The 20547-nt window shown below is 39.3% G+C and overlaps 1 protein-coding gene and 1 long non-coding RNA gene across 2 annotated transcripts in view; one reads left to right on the top strand and one right to left on the bottom strand.

The window, feature by feature from the left end:
• The window catches only part of LOC120724973, a 20918-nt gene extending 12083 nt beyond the window's left edge, over positions 1-8835 (bottom strand). The window contains exons 1-2 of the long non-coding RNA XR_005694026.1: positions 8746-8835; positions 2834-2958 (exon numbers count right to left, since the gene is read on the bottom strand). This is a non-coding gene — a long non-coding RNA (uncharacterized LOC120724973). The remainder of the gene's footprint in view (positions 1-2833; positions 2959-8745) is intronic.
• Positions 8781-20547, top strand: fermt1 (FERM domain containing kindlin 1). The gene is made up of 16 exons (XM_040017523.1): positions 8781-8922; positions 10387-10546; positions 11180-11277; positions 13656-13791; positions 13931-14068; positions 14640-14823; positions 14927-15029; positions 15099-15206; positions 16946-17077; positions 17212-17261; positions 17653-17777; positions 18868-18974; positions 19186-19410; positions 19505-19629; positions 19723-19864; positions 19966-20547. Exons 2-16 carry the CDS (start codon positions 10396-10398, stop codon positions 20137-20139), a joined length of 1998 nt encoding a protein of 665 aa, XP_039873457.1. The 5' UTR covers positions 8781-8922; positions 10387-10395; the 3' UTR covers positions 20140-20547.

The raw sequence follows: 20547 nt of genomic DNA, 5'->3' as shown, positions 1-20547 counted from the left end.
AAACACACAAAAAAACGTTTGTATGACATTAATATGGCAAATTAGTTCAAAAACCTGAAAAAGTAGTAAGTAACTTATTAGACTGCGTTGTGTATACTTGATAGAAAGGCTAGGGTTATGATATTAGGGCTACAAAGTCAAGTTCTCCTGGCAATCCCAGTACATCATCTTGTTGCCAGACCACATCAGCTGGTGGCTGAAGTGATGCCATTCTTCATCCATCTTCATTTGCTAATTCAGTTCATAAGTGGCTGGAGCCTATCCCAGCTGTCATGGGGCAAAGGGCGAAGTACACCCTAGAGAGGTCGCCAGTCTATTGCAGAGCTAACACACAGAGACACACAACCAGTGACACTGAAATTCAAACCTATGCCAGTTAACCTAAGTCATGCATGTCTTTGGAAGCTGGAGTACTTGGGGAGAACCCATGCAACCACGGGAGGACCCAAGACCTTCTTGCTGTCAGCTGAGAGTGCTAATCACTGCACAACCTTGGTTTCAATCTGCATTTTGTAAAATCAAATCTCCTGTCCATAATTGCTACTGTCTTGGCAAGCCGCACTGCAACCCATCCGCACCTCAGAGTCCCCTTTTCATGCTGTGTCTGACTTAATCAATGATCAAAATCATCCCCTGTCACTAATAGCCAGTATATGTGTGTGCGCACACGTGCATGCATGCGTGTGTGTGTGTGTGCATGTGTGGTTTTGCATGAGGTTTGGCTTTTCATTTATGTACATGGAATAAAAGGGAGATCCCCGAACAAAGCCATACTGCCAAATATAAATTACTGCAGATGGAAACAACAGTTCCCCTTTGGCAATAATCCTTCACAGTACAGTGGTCCCTCGCTATAAGGCAGTTCACCCTTCGCGGCCTCGCTGTTTCGCGGATTTTCTTCGTGCAAGCTCGTCAAATTTACATAAATCTTCGATCGCTAGCAGTGCTGTACTGTATGTTTGTACGTTTTCTCCCCAACAAACTCAACAATCACCGTCAAAGGCAACCCCGGATGCATTTGGCTTCATTCTATAATACTGAACTTATTTTTCTACGAAGGTTTGAACTTCGAGAGCGTTTAAACAAGAGAGAAAAGTGTGAAAATGTTCATGCCTGTCTGAGAAAAGTATATAAAGTGTGTAGTGATGCGTTTTACAGCCTTAAAACATCTATAATAATTGTAAAAAATAAAGTTGGCTACTTCGTGGATTTCACCTGTCGCGGGTTATTTTTAGAACGTAACTACCACGATAAACGAGGGACCGCTGTAGCTGAATAATTTGGTTAATGCATAATCACAATAATTCAAATGGTTCTTTAACTGCATATTTTATATAAACAATGACAGTTATTTTTTATTTTTGCATGTTCTTTGTTTTATATGTTTTATCCTCTTAGTAATATTTTCATAATTCTTTTCATTTATATTTAATCAAAGAAATATTATTCTGAAATATCTAAACGAAGGCTTCACTGGTTTGCTGTTTGTTAAAGACTAAAGGACCTTGACATGTTAAGGACTGATGTCACCCCACAACAGGTGCAGCCCTCTCTTTGGTCTTCTAATACTTATCTCCCTTCTACAGATCAGCATAGGTGGTCCCTCTTTTCTATAGGACCCCTATGTTTCTTTTTCCACTCCCCTCAATTTATCCCCAGCTCTATTTCCCAGTCTCACTGAGGTGTCAGTGCCAGAAGAAATGGGATGCGTATTTCTGGGCGCAAGCTGCAAGTTTACCATAGCATATTTTTATCATGAAAAGCCAACATGGAATAGGACGGCCATGCACAGCTGCTGGTCTAATTTGCTCTAAGCATGTACAAATAGGACGGCCCACACAGACCATAAAAGTGGAGTGGAGGTTTTGCTCAACGCGGCACTTTTGTCTGACCAGAGGCAATGGGACGCCTTCCAAAGAACAAACAGATCACAAAAGAAAAGAGAAGCGAAAACACACAAAGGCACTCTCACATGAGAGTTAGGAATACAGTAGAAGAACTCAAGAAGATGGACTACTGCTGCTGAGCTGTTTGAAGCAATGTTTGCAAAAGCGAATTCCCTTTTATGCTGAATAGATGAGGTTGTGTCCTCATTAAATTCTTAAGAGTGGCTTCTGATAAATATAACAATGGGATATAAAAATAGCTTTTTTTTTTAATTAATCAAGTCAATGTTGATGAACATCAGAATGTAAACATATAAATCCCTTTTTTCTGCTAACAAACTCTCAGCGCTGCTTTTCACCTTCAGACCAATGCACCTCCTGTTCATTCTCCATACATTTTATTGCACCACGGAAACTTTTATTTTCTCTCGAGCCAATTGCTCTGGAAATCCCCTGTAGATCCTACAAGTCTTGAACGTTGGTGAAAGTATATACTACATGCCTGCGCATGAATTCACACACATGTACAAGCACACACATACACACCAAACGGGCGTGCTTACATATGTCTGAACGGGGTTCCCCTTTAGACACCAGATAAATAACTAACTTCAAACAGTAAACTAGGCGCTAATGAACTGGATCCTGACAGGGTTTGCTTTCCGCAAGCAAGGACCCACCCCACAATGGATTCATTCACGGGATCTCAGCCATGGAAAGTGTTGGTAAAGTAATCCCACTAGAGTTTATGTGACCTTTTCTAACTCTCAGTACGTCTTTCTCCTGTCGTGCCTTTAAGGCTTGGCCAAAGAAAACACTGACCTGCATCAGCTGATACAGGCAGAGGCGACCCATATTTGCATCTTTCAAAATGGCACCCATTCACAACCGGTTGGCAAATGTGGTGAGGAAAGGAACACAACGCCCAGCTTCCTCTTACGCTGTACCTGTGAGATCAGTCATGGTCACTTCAAGGTCAGTGTCAGTGGTTGTTTCTTCTCTCTGGGTCTGCAGCACTGGACGTGGCTGAATGGCATCTGAATGCTTCAGTGCAGTCCTCAACATGCGTGACCTGCAAGAAAATATGTTATTTAATCTTCAAAAGCATATGGGCAATGTTCCCACCGTGTGTCTGTGTGAACTGACAGACCTAATAAAAAAATCGCACCATTGCTTGTGGCTTTATTCAACGTATTTGAGCTATTTCTGCAGGAACAGCAACGTCAGCCACTTCAAACTTTCATGCGCACCTGCTGAAACCGACAAAATATCGTTTTCAACAGCTAAGGACTATGAACTCATCGGGTTTAATATCTGAAAATGTCATCCATGTGTTTTAATTTTGCACAAGCGGGAGTATCTGTCCTAGGCGAGCGATCACTGTCTATCCACATGTCTGTGCTCATTCATATCTTTTATGCTTCTGGGCAGCAAAGCGATGAAATACTGGCCCTGACAGGTAAAGCGATATGCTATGCGATGGAAGTTCTTTTACAGTAGCCCATTTTCAGAAAGGAGCTCGATATTTAAACATATGATATCCTGTTCCAAACCACAGTTCAGAGCAGCCTCTCTTCTAAATGTGAGGGTCACACTGCACTGACAACCTGTATTTATGGCTATCTGACCTGACACCATGAAGTTTTATTTCCATCAGATGTTTCCATGCAAGAAGAAGCGAACAGGGAAAAAAGGGAATATCAGTGTTGGCTATTGCGCGTGGAAAATTCTAGTTTAATTGAAAATCCATGAATTTGTATGTTTTAGGTTTACTTTCAAATTTCCCCCCCTTTTTTAAGTATTTTGAATTTTTATGGGATTGGCCTTAGCTTGGTAACATTTTTCAATTTTTACAAGGGTCCAGTGGTTCTCAAGCACGACCGTAAGATCCTTTTACTAAAGCACCTTTAGCTGCACCTGTATAAACAAACAATTATTTTAAAAATAAAAGAGCTTTTCTGCAGGGCTTTCAGTGCAGTTTAAGGATTACATAATCTATCAGAGGTGGCGTTGGAGCTACTTAGACGAATACAGGCACTTTTCATCAACTCATAGACTGTTTAGTCACTGTGTGTTACACTGTACATCAGTATATATATTCTCTATTGATGATCACACCTCGCCTGCTTCAACTCTCTTGACTGAATTCAAAATGATGCTGACATTTACAGAACAAATACCCCGCATGTTCTTCTTTGTTGAGTTTTTTTTCCCCCCACTTTGTTTTTACTTAAATAAATAACGGTATGAAATTTCATGAGAGCTATGGGAATCCATGGCTTAAAAATAAATCAGTTCACAAGAAGCAGACATGATTTTAACAGCTTAAAAAAAAAAAAACTATAACACTCTGCAGGCCACAAGGATGTTTAGCCTTTGTTCCCCAGAGTCCTGCACTGTCAAGAGCCTCTCTTGTGCTGTTTCTCAGGGTTTCTGACCCCCTCAGCACCTAGTCCCACAGGACAAAACATGTGGTTTTGTTGGATTGGAGAAAATGGAGAGTTCAGCAGGATGCAGAGGCATAGGTGCAGGGGATATAACCTTTTAAAAACAACACCTTTGAACAGTGTTTGAATCAGTATTAAGCCATGAATGAGGCCTCCGCTGACACGTCAAAGAAGACGGTGAGGTAAGTCAGTTCCTTGTTGCATTCGTTACTCCCTCTCACCTATCCCACCTCCCCATCACATGCCTCAAAGAACACCCCTTCACCCTCCCCGAGCTCACCTCACCCCCAAAGCATAGGGCTCGACAGCATGAATGGAGCATTGTGATGCGTCTCCGTCACGGCAGTGAATGTTTTCACTTCCATTTGATCCGTCGGCGAGGCTGCTAATTGGGTAAGCGTGTTCCCAGGTCACCGGGAGGTTTCTCTTTCCATAAATACAGAGCACCGGCGAGGGCTTCTACAGATGTTGTTTCCCACCCGCTTCCAAGTAGGTTCAGACCAGCTTCAGGGAGTAGATGTAATTTATTGTGTCTAAAACCACAGTCCAAAAGCCTTCCTTCTCTTTCTCTTCATTGCTCTAAAGACTACATTTTATCATTCTCCCAGGCAGCGTAGCATAGGTGATGTTTGTCCTTTCCTCCAGCTCGGACTGTGTGTACCAAGTTGCTCTTAGAACCACAGGTGTCATGATGACATGGGCACGGTGTCCAGCCTTGACAGGTCCAAATTATGTTATTTTCCATTTATCCTTAAACCAATGACACGGTTTATGAGGCTCAGGGTTTATTTGTTTGTTTTTGTCATGGAATTTACATTTCCTCTCTTACATAAGGCCTCAACACAATCTCGTGTGCCAGCACTAAACACTCACAGCAAAAACAGAGAGCTTTGACAAACTCGCATGCATGTTTGCTACACCTAGTCTTTGGTGTGTGTGATAAAAAAAAATTGAATAAAATGGCCAGGGGGCCAGAGAAAGTGTCCTTCAACCTGAGTGCCAAGGTTTTTGCCCGCATTGGCACTCATCCTGCTATGCTGAGTGGTCCATGAGTACTTTCCAGTTCCTAGGCTGTTCTTCTGCACTAGACACCAGACTCGGATGGGACAAGTAACAGTAGTCTCTCAGTTAATCTAAAAATATGATTTTTATTCTAAAAAAGCAAAACAAAACAAGTTTTTGTGAACCAAGAGATGGCTTGCACAATTAGAAAGCAACATTAGTCTCCTTTTGAGATATTACAAACAACTTTATTTGCATTATCTCAGTTGATTTAACTCCATCTAATGTTGTGGTAACTTTAGTGGCCACTGTCAGGTCTTTCTTTCTGTCTCCAGAGCAAAAATTAAAAAAAATCAATTAATAAAAATTTAAAAAAGAAAACAAAAATAATGAAGTGACATAATTTTAACTACTTTAAATGCTAACTCAGAATTATATTTGTCCATTATATAACATGAATTCAAATGTTAAAAACGCTATTTAGTTTACTGTTTCATTTAGTCATTTAAATAAAGAAATGCCTCCAAGCCTTCTCTCTTCCAACACTGGTGTGGTCAAATGGCGCCACCATGTGGTAGCAGAGGTGTTATCAGGTTTTGAAGGGCCATCATTTCCTTCAACAAGACTGACAATGATTTCAAATTGGATTTGTCTCTCTGCAAATACGTGCAGTCATTAACAGGATTTCAACCAATGCATATGTGTAAAAAGAGATATAATTGATACAGTTCGGGAGTATAAAATTTCTGATAGAAAAAGCTGTTGTTAGGTGTGATTTTGCCAGTGGAAGGCTGACAAGATCTAATAGGTCAAAGTTCACAATGTTGATGATGTGACAGAGTTATTACGTCCTTTTCCATGATGAGATGCTCTTTCACTCAATTTAAAGACATTTATCTTAAAATATAACAGCTTGAATTTCATAAATCTGATTTATACGAAAGCAGCTGTATAGGAAAGTTAGCACATTCATCTTTCCTATGGTGGCGACATGAGGTTGATGTCCCTGCCCAGTTTTAGAATCCATTTCACTCTGAGGCGAAAGTATAGATAGAAACCAGGGGGTGGCAGGCTACACACATGGGCTCACTTCATGCCTAAATGACTAACAAAAAACCACGAAACACACCTACATATTAAAAGCTACAAAGCTGGCTGTAATTCAGCATGGCTGGGTGGTTGTCAGTAGAACACCATCTGTACAAATGGTAAAAAAAAAAAGACTAACCATCTTTCTTACTGATGTGTTTCATAAGCTGGCAGTACGACTATGTGGAAAAGGCAAACTCAAATGATTCATCTTGATTTACTCATTGAGGAGGATGTGGGAATTATTGAAGGTGGGCTGATCACTTTGAGGTATATAACTGGTCGTGCTGTTTGAGGTCTGTAACTTTAAAAGCCATTTAAACAAAAATAATAATCCTGTTAGGATTACACCATCCGTTGAAAACATTACAACTTACAAATCGACCCTTACGCAAGGATGCATTTATAAATGCAACTTTAAATGTAAATACAATAAAGTAATAGTAAAAACAATAGAAAAAAACGACAGTCTATCTCTCCATTAATCAGTGGTTAGCAATTTAAATGCAGTAAATGAAGAGTAGGGGCAATGCTCACTTCTTCAAAGAAGAAACAGGTTACACTTTATGGATACACTTACCTGTACTTGCTCATTTAGACTGTCTTTCTACCTGTGGAACAACTGCAGAGTTACTTCACTTGTGCAGAAATTATCAAGGACAAAACTGGCAGGAGGAAGTCTCTTTTTGGATCTACAATATTATCTGTAAATTTAAGCTAATGTCAATTTTATCCCATGGTTATCTGAACAAAATGACAATGAACAACCCGTGCTAATGCAGTTGCTGCTAGCTAAAATACAAGATTGTAATATGGGTGCCATACCGAGAGCAACTGTAACGGCGACAATCACAGGCACCTTGTTTGCTTGAATGATGACACAGACATATTTCACTTTTAAAATGAAAATACATGCTTCTTTGTATAAAATGCTGACTTTTATATGTGTTAAAGCAATATTACCCTACATATTAGTTAAGCCACAGCTGCCCTAAATTAAAAGTATTGGTAATTCCCAAAATTATTTTTTATGTTTCTGTAATGGTTAATTTACATGTATGTACACCTGTAACATCTTTTTTAAATTCTTTTTTTTACTATTGTTAAACCAATTATTGTTGTTATCCATGAATTTTTAAAAATTTCTGTTTAGAAAAAAACAGCAGAAAAAGGCAAATTATTGATTTTTGATTAAAACGCCAAGTTACAGTTATTTACTTGCATTTGTGAACAGAAAGAATTCATTTTATTTCTAGTACTTCATTTATTTTGGTCTCCTCAAAGAAGTTCCAATGTGCCGGCTGAAATTTGGGTATAAAAACATGAATTCAATCCAGTGAATTCCATGATTTCTAGTTTTAAACATGTTTTTGACAGATTTCTAAAATATATTTTTTCTTGTTTTCATGAGAGGTAGTCTAATAGACAAATAAACAAAAACAAACAAACAAATATACACAGTATGCGTTTTTAAATAAATATATAAAATGCTCTTCACCTTTTTTGTGTTATTTTGCAAAGCTCTGTTCTGTCATTTGGTCGTATATTACATGAGTAATAATATTTGAGTAAAAATGACTTTTTATTTACATCAGAAAATAATATCTAATTATCACTGGAACAATGGCCAGGTCTCTTGGAAAAATAGAAAGAATATTTTTGCCTTGAATATACAACCTAAAATACCCAACATCTAAACAAATCTGAAAGTGCATAGGCCATTATTTTGAAGATTTCTTCAGTTTGAGACACAGTGGGTTAGCATGATGTATTTTTAGTGATACAATTTCCCGCATCTACTATCACAATTGCATCCAAAATGGGCAACTGTAACAATCTGACGTTTTTGTACGATAGTCTTCCTGGTCCTTATTAGTAAAAAGATATTAACAGTACCATGGTGAACATTTTTGTTTCTCAAAAAGATGATTAGCATTTCAAGTAGTCTGTAAATTATGAAGGTACATTTTAAAACAACAACAAACAAACCTCTCTTAGTATAATGTCAAACCAAATTAAATTTAATAACCTCGTGTTGCAGTGTTGGTTCTACTGACATCTCTATTTGAGCCAACTAAGAGCTGCCGTTTTCTTGTTATTTCCACAATAACAAAGTGGTAACAAAGTGACAGTATTAGCTGAGTGGCTGAGTATGTTCACTGAAATATTTTTGTTAGCATTGATAAACTTGCTAGCTTTAGCTGGTCTGTAGCTTTTAACCACTGAGACGGACAGTATGGTAGTTTATTCATTTAATTTCTCATATTTTGCTGAAAACAGTTAAACAGCCGTCCGTATACTGAGGCTGAGAACAAACTCACCTCTGTGGGATAATATGCTACGTGCACCTCTGCCACTTCCTCCTACGTTCCCACCTCCGTTCTCTACCTGTGTGAACTGGGCGTGTTTTACTCCCAAAGGAGCCTCATTCTCGGGGTCAGTCCACTTCCCAAGAAAATATCCAGGAATTGCTCACTGGCAGGAAACTTTAATTTAAGGTAAGAATGGGTTTCTTATTCTCGGTTGGGAAATTTGTATATACTTGATAGGGGGAGAGGTTACCGTTATTATACTACGGAATTTGATCTCTGACGGAAAAAAAAAAAATCATAACACATGATTGCGATGACCCTGTTGGGATTTATCCGTAGGCCTATATAGGGCTCAGCGATAAATGCACCCCAAGACTCTTCTGGGAATCCTGAATTCTTGGAAAGTTTCTGTTTATGAAAGTTTCTAAAGAAAGTTTTCTATCGTTTTTCATCATTTTTGAATGATTTAAGGAGTGTTTCTGAGCTTAGTGACTATTTACAGTGAATAAGGAATCGCTGAGGCCTTTTTTTTACGTGGTGTGGGTGTCCTGTATGAGGAGTTCCAATATGAGATCTCATTGAATTGTATATTTTGCATGAATATATTTGCTTTTCTCTTATTAGAGCTTCTGCATTAAAACAAATTTGCTGTCTCCATCAGTTTTTTTGCAGCTAGTGTAATACTATGCCATTGAATTCATCATACTCCGACACATCTCAACAAGCTTTCCCTCAGCAGGCATGCAAGCTCCAACTTTTTACTGCACCCTACAGCAGCGCATAGTGCAGGAAGGGAGCAGCACAAAGAAAGCAGAGTGTGTGTATATAAAAAAATCCATCATCACAACAACACAGTATCAAAAAGTCACTGATATACAGTGTTGCGGTGAATAGTTCAGATTAGTTTGTGTCAGAGTTTTCATGTCTTTATTTCCCACATTTCAGAGCTCAGATGTGATATAAATGTAGGCTGGTGCAGTGTGTGGAGATTGTTGTTTTGTATGATCTCTCCTGCACCAGATTCGTGTCCCTGCTCGTAACACATTCCACAGCTGTGCTGCTCCTCCTCCTCCCCCTTTCCTTTCTTATCTGCTTTGTGTCTTTCATCCATCACTCTACCTTATTAACATCAACCAATCAATCCCCCAGATGTGTGCTGTTATACTAGGTTGTGTCGCGTTAGTTAGCGCATGCTGCGTGCTCTGCAGTCTGATCTGTTTTCTTCCGCCCGTCGGTGTGTTCGCTGGTGTCTTATTTATAAATGGTATTGCGTGAGGGGAGTAGATCGGGGGCTGCAGTATCATTGCAGAGACACTGCAGCAGAAGCAGAGTTCGAATCTACTCCATACGCGGCCACTCAGAGACAGAAACAGTAAGGGATGTGTGGTGGTGAAATCTTTGCCAAGTAAATCAGGATGTTGAGAAACACTCAATCCTCTGACTCAACCCCAGACATTTCCTTATTATCCGAACAAACGGGATCAGCAAAATAATGCACATATTTTAGAGTAATTCCCCTCACTAAGTGCTTAATTAGAGATAGTAGTTTCCTTCTAAGATCCCCTGTGCTGTGCCCCTGTGGTCACGTTCACTAAACCCTTGAGCACCCCCACCTTTTTTTTTTTAATAATCTCTTCATTGTCTTTTTAGAACAGGACCATGGCTACACCTGCAAAATATGGAGAAACATCGTGGCAGCTATCTGTGCAGGTGGATCAAAAGGAAGGTGACGAGTCCATGAAATTTAAGATGAGGGTGATGGGAGACTTGCACATCGGTGGCCTCATGCTTAAGCTGGTGGAGAAAATCAGTAAGTGTGCTTAGCACGGATGTGTTTCTGCATAGTGGCTGGAAGGAATTTTAAAAGTGTGTAACTACAAAGGCTAACAAACAACCTCAACCTACATGTGGTGCTACAACAGCTCTGCTGGCCAAGCCGCACCCTTGTTTGAGCTGCATTCTTCTACACTACAGTGCCATTGTGTTGTCACAGTGCGCCAACTTGTGTAGCCCCAGGGGCCAAAGTTCAGCCAGTCTCTGATCTGATATCAATTTACGCTCCTCTATAAACACAGAGGAGCTAATGTGGCTAACTTGAAGGCAACTTTATGGAGGTGATTCAAAGAGCATGGGACATAATAAATGACTAAGCGGCTTGTCATCAACAGATGGATTTCAGCCCAGCACCATAAGATGATGTCAGGTAGACTCATTAAACCACACCACCTACACAACCGTGGGAGCGGAAAATATTTGTGACGCTAGCAGATGTAGTTGTTGGTGAAGTATGTTACCTATGGAGCCAGAACCTCCCCCTGAAGGCTCTTTAAACCCGACATGTAAATTAGTGCAATAACTTTATGTGTGAACTACCCCTTAAACCTGACATGTGATAATAATACGCGGGTGATAAAATGTCTTACTTAATACGTCTGCCTTGCAGAGGCTCCTCAGGATTGGTCGGACCATGCTTTGTGGTGGGAACAGAGGAAATGCTGGCTGCTCAAGACCCACTGGACCTTGGACAAGTATGGGATCCAGGTAAGATGAATTCTTACACCCAAAGGAATGTGGAATATCCCTTAAAATATCCAATGGGAAGGTGTTCTCCAGTCAAATCTGGCTAAATAAATTACGTGTGTTCTTGCAGCTCTTAAAGGTGTAGAGAGGTTTTATATAACACGTTGGAAGCTATTAAATAAAATTATATCCTCCCACTTAGAGAAACTCTTATTGACCTATTCACTGTAGCCAAAACCATATAGGTACATAATAATGTTTGATATCTTATCCAGTCAAGTAATGTTTAAGCACAAGTACAAACCCTGATTCCAGTAATGGTGTAAAAAATGTGGACAAAAACACCAAAGTATAAATTAGACAAAAACGCTTTAATATTTATTTTAAATCTCCATTAGTTCTACTGCAATGGCAGACATTTTTTACTACATGCACACCAACATGATATTGATAATACTGGGTTTCCAACACAAAGTAAATATACAGGATATACACTGGCTTGACACCTGAAGTGTCATGGCTACTGGACAGACTCACGCGCAGACAGTTCTTTCTTTGAGAACAAAAGGGGATTATTTATTTATTTTATTTATAATATATATATACACGCACTCCTCTTCAGCCGCACTCGCTCCGAAACTCAACACACGCTGCCACACCCGGGCAGGTCCCGTGATTTGGTCCAGAAGAGGGATGTCTACACAGAGAATTCAATGTTAGTTCCACAGCAAAATACACACAGGGGATTAGTTTGATAATGCCGAGAGCACGAACTCAGGAGGTTCAACGTTCCAGCGGCGAGCTGTTCTGTGCCACTGCCTTAAATAGCAGCTGGGGAAATCAGCCAGATCAGCAGCAGGTGGACACAATCACACAGGTGGTGGGCCAAGAGCGAGAGCCCGTAACGAGCTCCACCCAGGCAGAAAGGAGGAGGAGAGACAGAAAACAAAAACAAAAAACAACAACACGTGTAGCCAGCGTGAGCCAGCCAGAGAGACACGGGGACCGTGACATGAATTCAATTCAATTCAATTTTATTTATATAGTGCCAGATCACAACAAAAGTCGCCTCAAGGCGCTTCATAGATACAGAGAAAAACCCAACAATCATATGACCCCCTATGAGCAGCACTTTGGAGACAGTGGGAAGGAAAAACTCCCTTTTAACAGGAAGAAACCTCCAGCAGAACCAGGCTCAGGGAGGGGCGGGGCCATCTGCTGCGACCGGTTGGGGTGGGAGAAGGAAGACAGGATAAAGACATGCTGTGGAAGAGAGACAGAGGTTAATAACAGATATGACTCAATGCAGAGAGGTCTATTAACACATAGTGAGTGAGAAAGGTGACTGGAAAGGAAAAACTCAATGCATCATGGGAATCCCCCGGCAGCCTACGTCTATTGCAGCATAACTAAGGGAGGATTCAGGGTCACCTGGTCCAGCCCTAACTATATGCTTTAGCAAAAAGGAAAGTTTTAAGCCTAATCTTGAAAGTAGAGATAGTGTCTGTCTCCCGAATCCAAACTGGAAGCTGGTTCCACAGAAGAGGGGCCTGAAAACTGAAGGCTCTGCCTCCCATTCTACTTTTAAGTACTCTAGGAACAACAAGTAGGCCTGCAGTGTGAGAGCAAAGTGCTCTAATAGGGTGATATGGTACTACAAGGTCATTAGAATAAGATGGGGCCTGATTATTTAAGACCTTGTATGTGAGGAGCAGAATTTTGAATTCAATTCTGGATTTGACAGAAAGCCAATGAAGGGAAGCCAAAACAGGAGAAATCTGCTCTCTCTTTCTAGTCCCTGTCAGGACTCTTGCTGCAGCGTTTTGGATTAGCTGAAGGCTTTTCAGCGAGTTTTTTGGACATCCTGATAATAATGAATTACAGTAGTCCAGCCTGGAAGTAATAAATGCATGAACTAGTTTTTCAGCGTCACTCTGAGACAGGATATTTCTAACTTTAGAGATGTTGCACAAATGGAAGAAAGCAGTCTTACATATTTGTTTAATATGTGCATTGAAGGACATGTCCTGGTCAAAAATGACTCCAAGGTTCCTCACAATGTTACTGGAGGCCAAGGTAATGCCATCCAGAGTAAGAATCTGCTTAGATACCATATTTCTAAGATTTTCAGGGCCGAGTACAATAACCTCAGTTTGATCTGAATTAAGAAGCAGAAAGTTAGCGGCCATCCAGGTCTTTATGTCTTTAAGACATTCCTGCAGTTTAACTAATTGGTGTGTGTTATCTGGCTTCATAGATAGATAGAGCTGGGTGTCATCTGCATAGCAGTGAACATTTATGCTATGTCTTCTAATGATGCTGCCTAAGGGAAGCATGTATAGTGTAAACAGAAGTGTAAACATGAAGCTAATATAAATACAATTCATTTTGCTACACAGGCCGATGCTGAGCTGCGCTACACACCCCAGCATAAACCCCTGCTACTGCAGCTTCCCAATATGAAAACCATCCAAATGACCGTCAGCTTCTCCAATGTGGTCTTCAAGACGGTGACAGACATCTGCAGAATACTCAGTAAGCGTCTGTTTCTTCTGATTGCTCTATCCTGCATTATTATAGCTCTAATTTTGAATGCCTCATTCACTGTTCTAAGTTCAAGGTTCAAGTTCCTTCCCATATTCTTCCTGTCTGCTCCTGCTTTGAACCATTTCAGACATTAGAAGACCAGAAGAACTGTCACTGCTGAAGCCTCCGGATGATGCCTCCAAAAAGAAGAAGAAGAAAGATAAGGACTCAGAGCAGGAGGAGATTTGGGACATAGATTTACTCAGTGGGGGACCAAGTGGAACAGGTACTCTGAAAGAAAAAGATGTGCAATAGTAATAGATGGTCTTTCATGTGCCTTGAAAGATTCTGTAAGCCTATCTAAGGGAATTTGTGCTGTTTACAACGATATGTGCATTTGATTCATTACTTTCTGTGTGCTGCATTTTGCATGAAGTTCATTTAATCTAAAGAAAAAAGGTATATAAACATACATATTTTCAAGGTATATGAATGGAGCATCCCCACTGTAGTTTTAAGTTTTAAGTTTTGCACGGCATCTGTGATCTGACAGGGCACATTTCTCAACAGTGAGATCTGACAGAATTGTTCAGTATGCTGCCGTGTTCTCCAGGAACACCCACTCTCGCACTCTTCCTCTGAGTCCAAGTTCATACTCTGCACCATCCTAAAAATCGCTCCGCCTTCAGTCTGTAGCTCAGTTTATTTTGTTTTTCTCTCACCTTTTTTTCGAAGTTATATTCTAACTTTGGCTTCTTGGAATTTGGATTTTAAATGCAGTACCTTTATATTTAGTATAAATATGAAGATATGTTGAATCTTAGCTAATCATTAGCCCTTTATTTCCCTCAAACTAGGCCCCATGTATAGTAAGACCATGAAAGCAACCTATGACCCAGAGAATGGGATGCCAATGTCTGCCACCAGCGTTTGGTTTGGAGAAAATCCTCTTGCAGAATCTCAGACAAACTTGCCACCTGCCGAGCTGGCCAAGATGTATCAGCCGTTGTCACTGGTGGACAAAGCAGTCAACAATGCAGGGTAGAAACCGACCAGATTTCCTATCTCAAGCTGATTATTATACATTGAGAGATATTTCTTTCCCTAGATAAACATTTGATTTTGTTGTTGTTATAATAAACAGGTGGTTGGACTCATCCCGTTCACTTATGGAGCAAGACATTCAAGACTATGACAAGCTACTACTGCGCTTCAAGTACAATGTCTTCTTTGACATCAATCCTAAGGTAAGAGATCCAAGGTGAACACAAAAAAAGGAAAATGTTGACCTAAAACCGCATGTTTCTGTGTTTTAGTATGATGGCGTCAGGATAACCCAGCTATATGAGCAGGCCCGCTGGTCTATCCTGTTGGAAGAGATAGACTGCACTGAAGAGGAAATGCTGATGTTTGCATCTTTACAGGTGAGAAAAACTTGCCATTGCAGAAAGCAAGCAAATGATTTTTTTACAGTTGAAGTTGTTTAAATGTGGTGCAGTCATTATTGTTTGCTTGCATATACTAAGTGTGGAAGATTATTAAATGTAACCCTTGTTACCCTTCGCAAGAGGATGGTTTGGTTGATGAGTGTCAGGGTTAATGAGAAAACTGTTGTGTGGCCCAATAAAATAACTTTAATAACACGAAGCACTTGGAGAGCACAAACCTCCAACTCAGCTCACTATCTATCCGGTATTTCTTTTTAGGGGTATAGTTTTATATTTAGTATATTTACATTTTGTTCTTTTTAAATGTACTTTTAGAGCTTTGCAGCCAAACCAAGAGCCAGGTGCAGGCTTTTGTTATTTGCTCTGCTGAAATCCATTTTAGTATACTTGACAGTTTTTGGATATAATTATTTTTTATTTATGTGGATTTAGTAGGTGTGTAATATTAATTTCACTGTTTAAATGTTAAGTAAAAAATATAATTTTTTACCTCCAAAGAACATTTAAAAAATGTTTGCATGTATTCAACTTTTTATGTATTTAAATGGTTATAACCCGTTACTATAACAAAGTTATAATAAATAATGAGATATTTAGAATATATGTCATTCATACTCACAGGATCAGTAGGAAACATAGTTTTAAATAGCTCAGTATAGCACTATTATCACACTTTCTGATCAATGTATTGATTTTGAAGGAGAGGACAATAGTTTTAATCATGTCACATTGTGTTCATTTTTATATGGCACTTTCTATATGCTGATAATAAGTTATAAGGCTTTTTGTCAATTTTCAATTAAGAGTTTAAATGGCTTGTTAACATGACCTCACTCCACACACATACTAAGTTTTACCAGGATTCATTCAAAATGTTTGTTGTGTTGACAGACAGAATGCCATGCCAACTGTTCCAAAAACACAACTTTCTTGGCAGAAGTAATAATGAACTATATTTCAAATTTCAAGATGCTTCACATAACAAATTACTTCTTATTCATTTGACTGGCTGTTTTTGGATAAATGCTCAGATTTGGATCCTGAGGACTATAAAGCTATAGATTGTATGTCATTATACATTACACTAGTATGCCTTGTTTTATGATAAGTGTAAACTTTCCTTTGGTAAAGCTTTGAAATGAAGATCATGGCATGCAATTCTTCAGGGCCACAGTAATGCAGCTTTTTTAGTCTTTGATACAGTTTGTTTTTCTTAACGCTCATAGTACAGCAGAGTGAGGTGGGTGCCTAAATCCATCTGAGGACATGTCAGGACATGAGGAAAATCCCAGTGGAAGAGGAGGAAAGGAGGGGGAGGCAGGGAAACGAGTCATACAATTAAAGACAGAGTAGCAGAAAAGCCAGTACGGTAATAATTAGAATGCCCCAACAGACACAATAGGAGGAAGCTGATTATTACCTGCAACATGATGAGTGTCCTGATTTCATCCCATCTTTGGTGACTTCAGCTATTATTTTGCAACGACTGGGACAGTGATTCAGAAATCAGAGATTCAAAAGGAATGCTGCACTCACCTACACATTGGTGCAAAGGCTGGCACGCTGGGCTTTGCTCAAACCTCCCTCTGACTCATGCCAGCCTTGCATAACCTCCTAAGTCATGTCGGAGAACTTCATTACCACTTGTAGTTGTTAAGCCCAGTGCAGATTCTTAGCTTTTTGAGATTCCTAACCAGAAGTCTTTGTCCCAACAGTATCGCATTTGTAAACTGACCGTGTCCACTGAACCTCTGAACAACTCTAATGAACCAGAAATTGACGAAATAGAGGCAGCCCTATCCAACCTGGAGGTGACACTCGAGGCCGGACACACAGACAAAATTCTGGTAAACATATTTTTAAAAACCAAATGTTTTCACCTCTGTTGCAGTAGAATACCTGCTCTGAAGCTGAGGTTGATAGACAAGCCTTAGCTAATTGCATGCATGGGATAATTGACAGTTGTTTGTCTTGCCCCCAGGAAGACATTACAGACGTCCCAGAGCTGGCAAATTCCCTCCGACTGTTTAGGTAAACCCAACTTTAAATATATTACATTTATATTGCACAAAGATGCTAAATAATTATTGAAGCGTAATCGTTCATCATCATAGTAATGTGTGTGCATGCTGCCCTTAAATAACCAAATTTAAGGTTTATAAGATCAACATTTGTTAGAGATCAAAGGCGTACTGGATAAACATAAAATATTCTGTTTTAAAATTCATTTTGTGTGTTTTTGTCTCTGATTCATGCTCCTGTTTTATAATGTCCCCGAGGATATCTGATAATTAATGAAAGGCTCTCAGAATTGCTGCTCTGAACGAGCAGCCTCCGTTATTAAAAAATAAGACTTTATGCACATTTTAAAACATTTATGCAGTTTTGCTTAAACAAATGTACTTTTTCAATGCTAAATCAGGCCAAAAAGACTGACGCTGCGCTCATACAAAGAGTACTGGTTTGTATTTAAGGACACCACCATCTCTTACTACAAGAACAAGGAGGCCTCCAGTGGAGAACCAATAGAGCAGTTTCACCTCCGAGGTCAGTAAAAAAAGAATTATGTGAAAAAATTATTAATAAGTTCGAACTGGCAGCAATCTGCCAATCCGGCTTGTTAATCAACAAAAGAACCAGTCAGTTTTAATTAATTTGAAAGCCTGACTCTTAGCTTTGTAAATCATAATTAGTAAAACAAAAAATAACACACACAAAAAACTGTTTTATTTGTCATAACTACAGTCCTCCTGGCCCTTATACATAGTTTCTTTCTAAATTCTTTGAGTTTTTATCTGATTTTGTGCTCCGCTTTCATAAAATAACATAGTGGGGGATTTTAACATTTATGTAGCTGCTGAGAACAACACGATCTACGTGACATCATAAGCACTGCATTTAATCTGTTATTAGAATCAATGGCTTCTGTCAAAATGTAAATAAGCCCACCCACCATTTTTATAACACTCTGGACTTTATTCTGGCATGTGGCATACAAAATTAACAGTTAACAGGATTCCCCAAAACCTTCTTTACTGTAGGGGCTTCATCTTACAATATAAAGCACCTTGGGTGGGGGACTGTTTTTTGTAATTTAGTGCTATATAAATACATTTGAGATTAAATTTAATTGAAATTGCTCTTGGTAATGATTTCAGTAAGAGCAGATGTTAGTTTATTATGGTCACAGAGGTACATAGCTAGCACATGGCTGTTCAAATCTTCTGTTTACAAGGAGCAGCCAGTCAGTCAGTAGAAGAAAAGGAGGGAATGAGAGGAGCTAAAACCAGTTGTGGATGAACTGAAGAGCTGCAAAGACCCAGTATAAGATGAGAAAGAATTATGTTAAAGTATGAATATGCAAAGCTACATTAATAGAGACAAGCACTAAAAAGACATAGCTGGGGGAAAAAAAGGTTAGTCTCCCACTGAGAACCAAATGAGAATGATCATTTCCCCTCAAAGGCTAGAAAAACAGAGAACCAAACTGATCATTTCATATATGATGTGAAATTGAGATATAAAATGTAATTCTTTAATATAATTTTTAAGCAGTTATATTCTGTGACAATATTCTGTTAGAGATCTGTTGTATCTATCCATTCTTATATTACCATCTCCTCTTCTTGATTCCCAGGCTGTGAGGTGGTCCCTGATGTCAATGTAACTGAAAAGAAGTTCGGCATCAAGCTTCTGCTGCCAGTGGCTGATGGAATGAATGAGGTGTACATCCGATGTGACAACGTAAGCTCCACCTTATCATTCATATAAGTAAAGAGAATGTTTTCAAAGCAAAATCTTTACTTTTTGAGATTTTGTGCTTTTTTTCTGTCAATACCAGTAAGTCTTCTTTATTTAAAAAAAAAAAATGCCTTGTGTATATTTGTGCATATAAACATGAGAAATTCGAGGCAAACTTTACACCTTGTTATTCTATTCCTTCCCTTTGGACCAGGAAACCCAGTATGCTAAGTGGAAAGCTGCATGTGTCCTCGCTTCCAAAGGCAAGACAATGGCATACAGCTCTTACAAAACAGAAGTGAAGCACATTCAATCTTTTCTGCAAATGAAGAACCTGGCGCCCCCTCCTGGTCAATCAGCTCCTGACGTCGAAGCGATGGAGATGAACGCCGAGTGTTTTGTTTCGCCACGATACGCAAAGAAACACAAGACCAAACAGGTTTGTCTTAGGTTCGTCATATTTTACTTTGCCGACAGCTATCTTCTTTTTTTTAAGTATTATTATTTAATTTGCCTTTGATTTCTGCATCAAGCTGACCGCACGTATCCTCGAGGCACACCAAAACATAGCACAGCTGTCCCTGGTGGAGGCCAAGATGCGCTTCATCCAAGCATGGCAATCACTCCCAGAGTTTGGTATCAAATACTACATTGTCAGGTACGGTGAAAGGACTGATATAATAGACGTTCAATGTCATTTATGAATGATAATCCAAGAGGTTTTCCTTTTGCTTATTTTTCAATCATTCAGATTCAAAGGGAGTAAGAAGGATGAAATTCTTGGGATTTCATATAACCGCATGATTCGTATTGACATGTCCACTGGGCTGCCTGTCACCACATGGAGATTCGCCAACATGAAGCAGTGGAATGTCAACTGGGAGATAAGACAGGTGAGGGATTGTTTTTTTTCTTCCTTCATTCAGGACATTTCTGGTGTATTATCTACAGACAGCATTGCTTTAAATCCTGAATCTCTTGTATGTAATTACAGGTGACCATAGAATTTGATCAACATGTGTCAATAGCCTTCTCCTGTGTGAGCTGTGACTGCAAGGTAGTCCACGAGTTCATCGGTGGTTACATCTTCCTCTCCACGCGATCTAAAGACCAGAATGAAACACTAGATGAAGAACTGTTCCATAAACTTACCGGAGGCCAAGAATGAGCAAAGATGTATTAGTCTATGCTTTTTTTTTTAAAGAGCATTGATCACTTATTTACATTTATGTTACAGTGTGAAAATAGAGCACTCATCAGCTAGCTGCAGTGGTCCATAAACACTGACCACATCAGTGACAGAAGAAATGTGATACCAAATCACAGTGAGATAAAGTGATATATTTTTACCCAGAGAAGAATGCTATGATCATTTTTCATCATATATCTTGTTTTAATCAGTTACGCCAATGTTCCCCGCACTAGGAAAATAACGCTGTTGATGTAAATATGTCAAGACTATGTCAAAAGTCTGGATGAACTGATGTTTTCAAGAAGTACACATTTGTTTCCAGCTGCACAAATGTACTCATTTCAAAAAGTAAAAAGTAATTAAAGGATTTTTTTATTTTATTTT

This window comes from Simochromis diagramma, unplaced genomic scaffold (assembly GCF_900408965.1).
Source record: "Simochromis diagramma unplaced genomic scaffold, fSimDia1.1 OVJJ01000802.1, whole genome shotgun sequence".
Classification (NCBI taxonomy): Eukaryota; Metazoa; Chordata; class Actinopteri; order Cichliformes; family Cichlidae; genus Simochromis; species Simochromis diagramma.
This window is presented reverse-complemented; position numbering and strand designations above follow the sequence as displayed.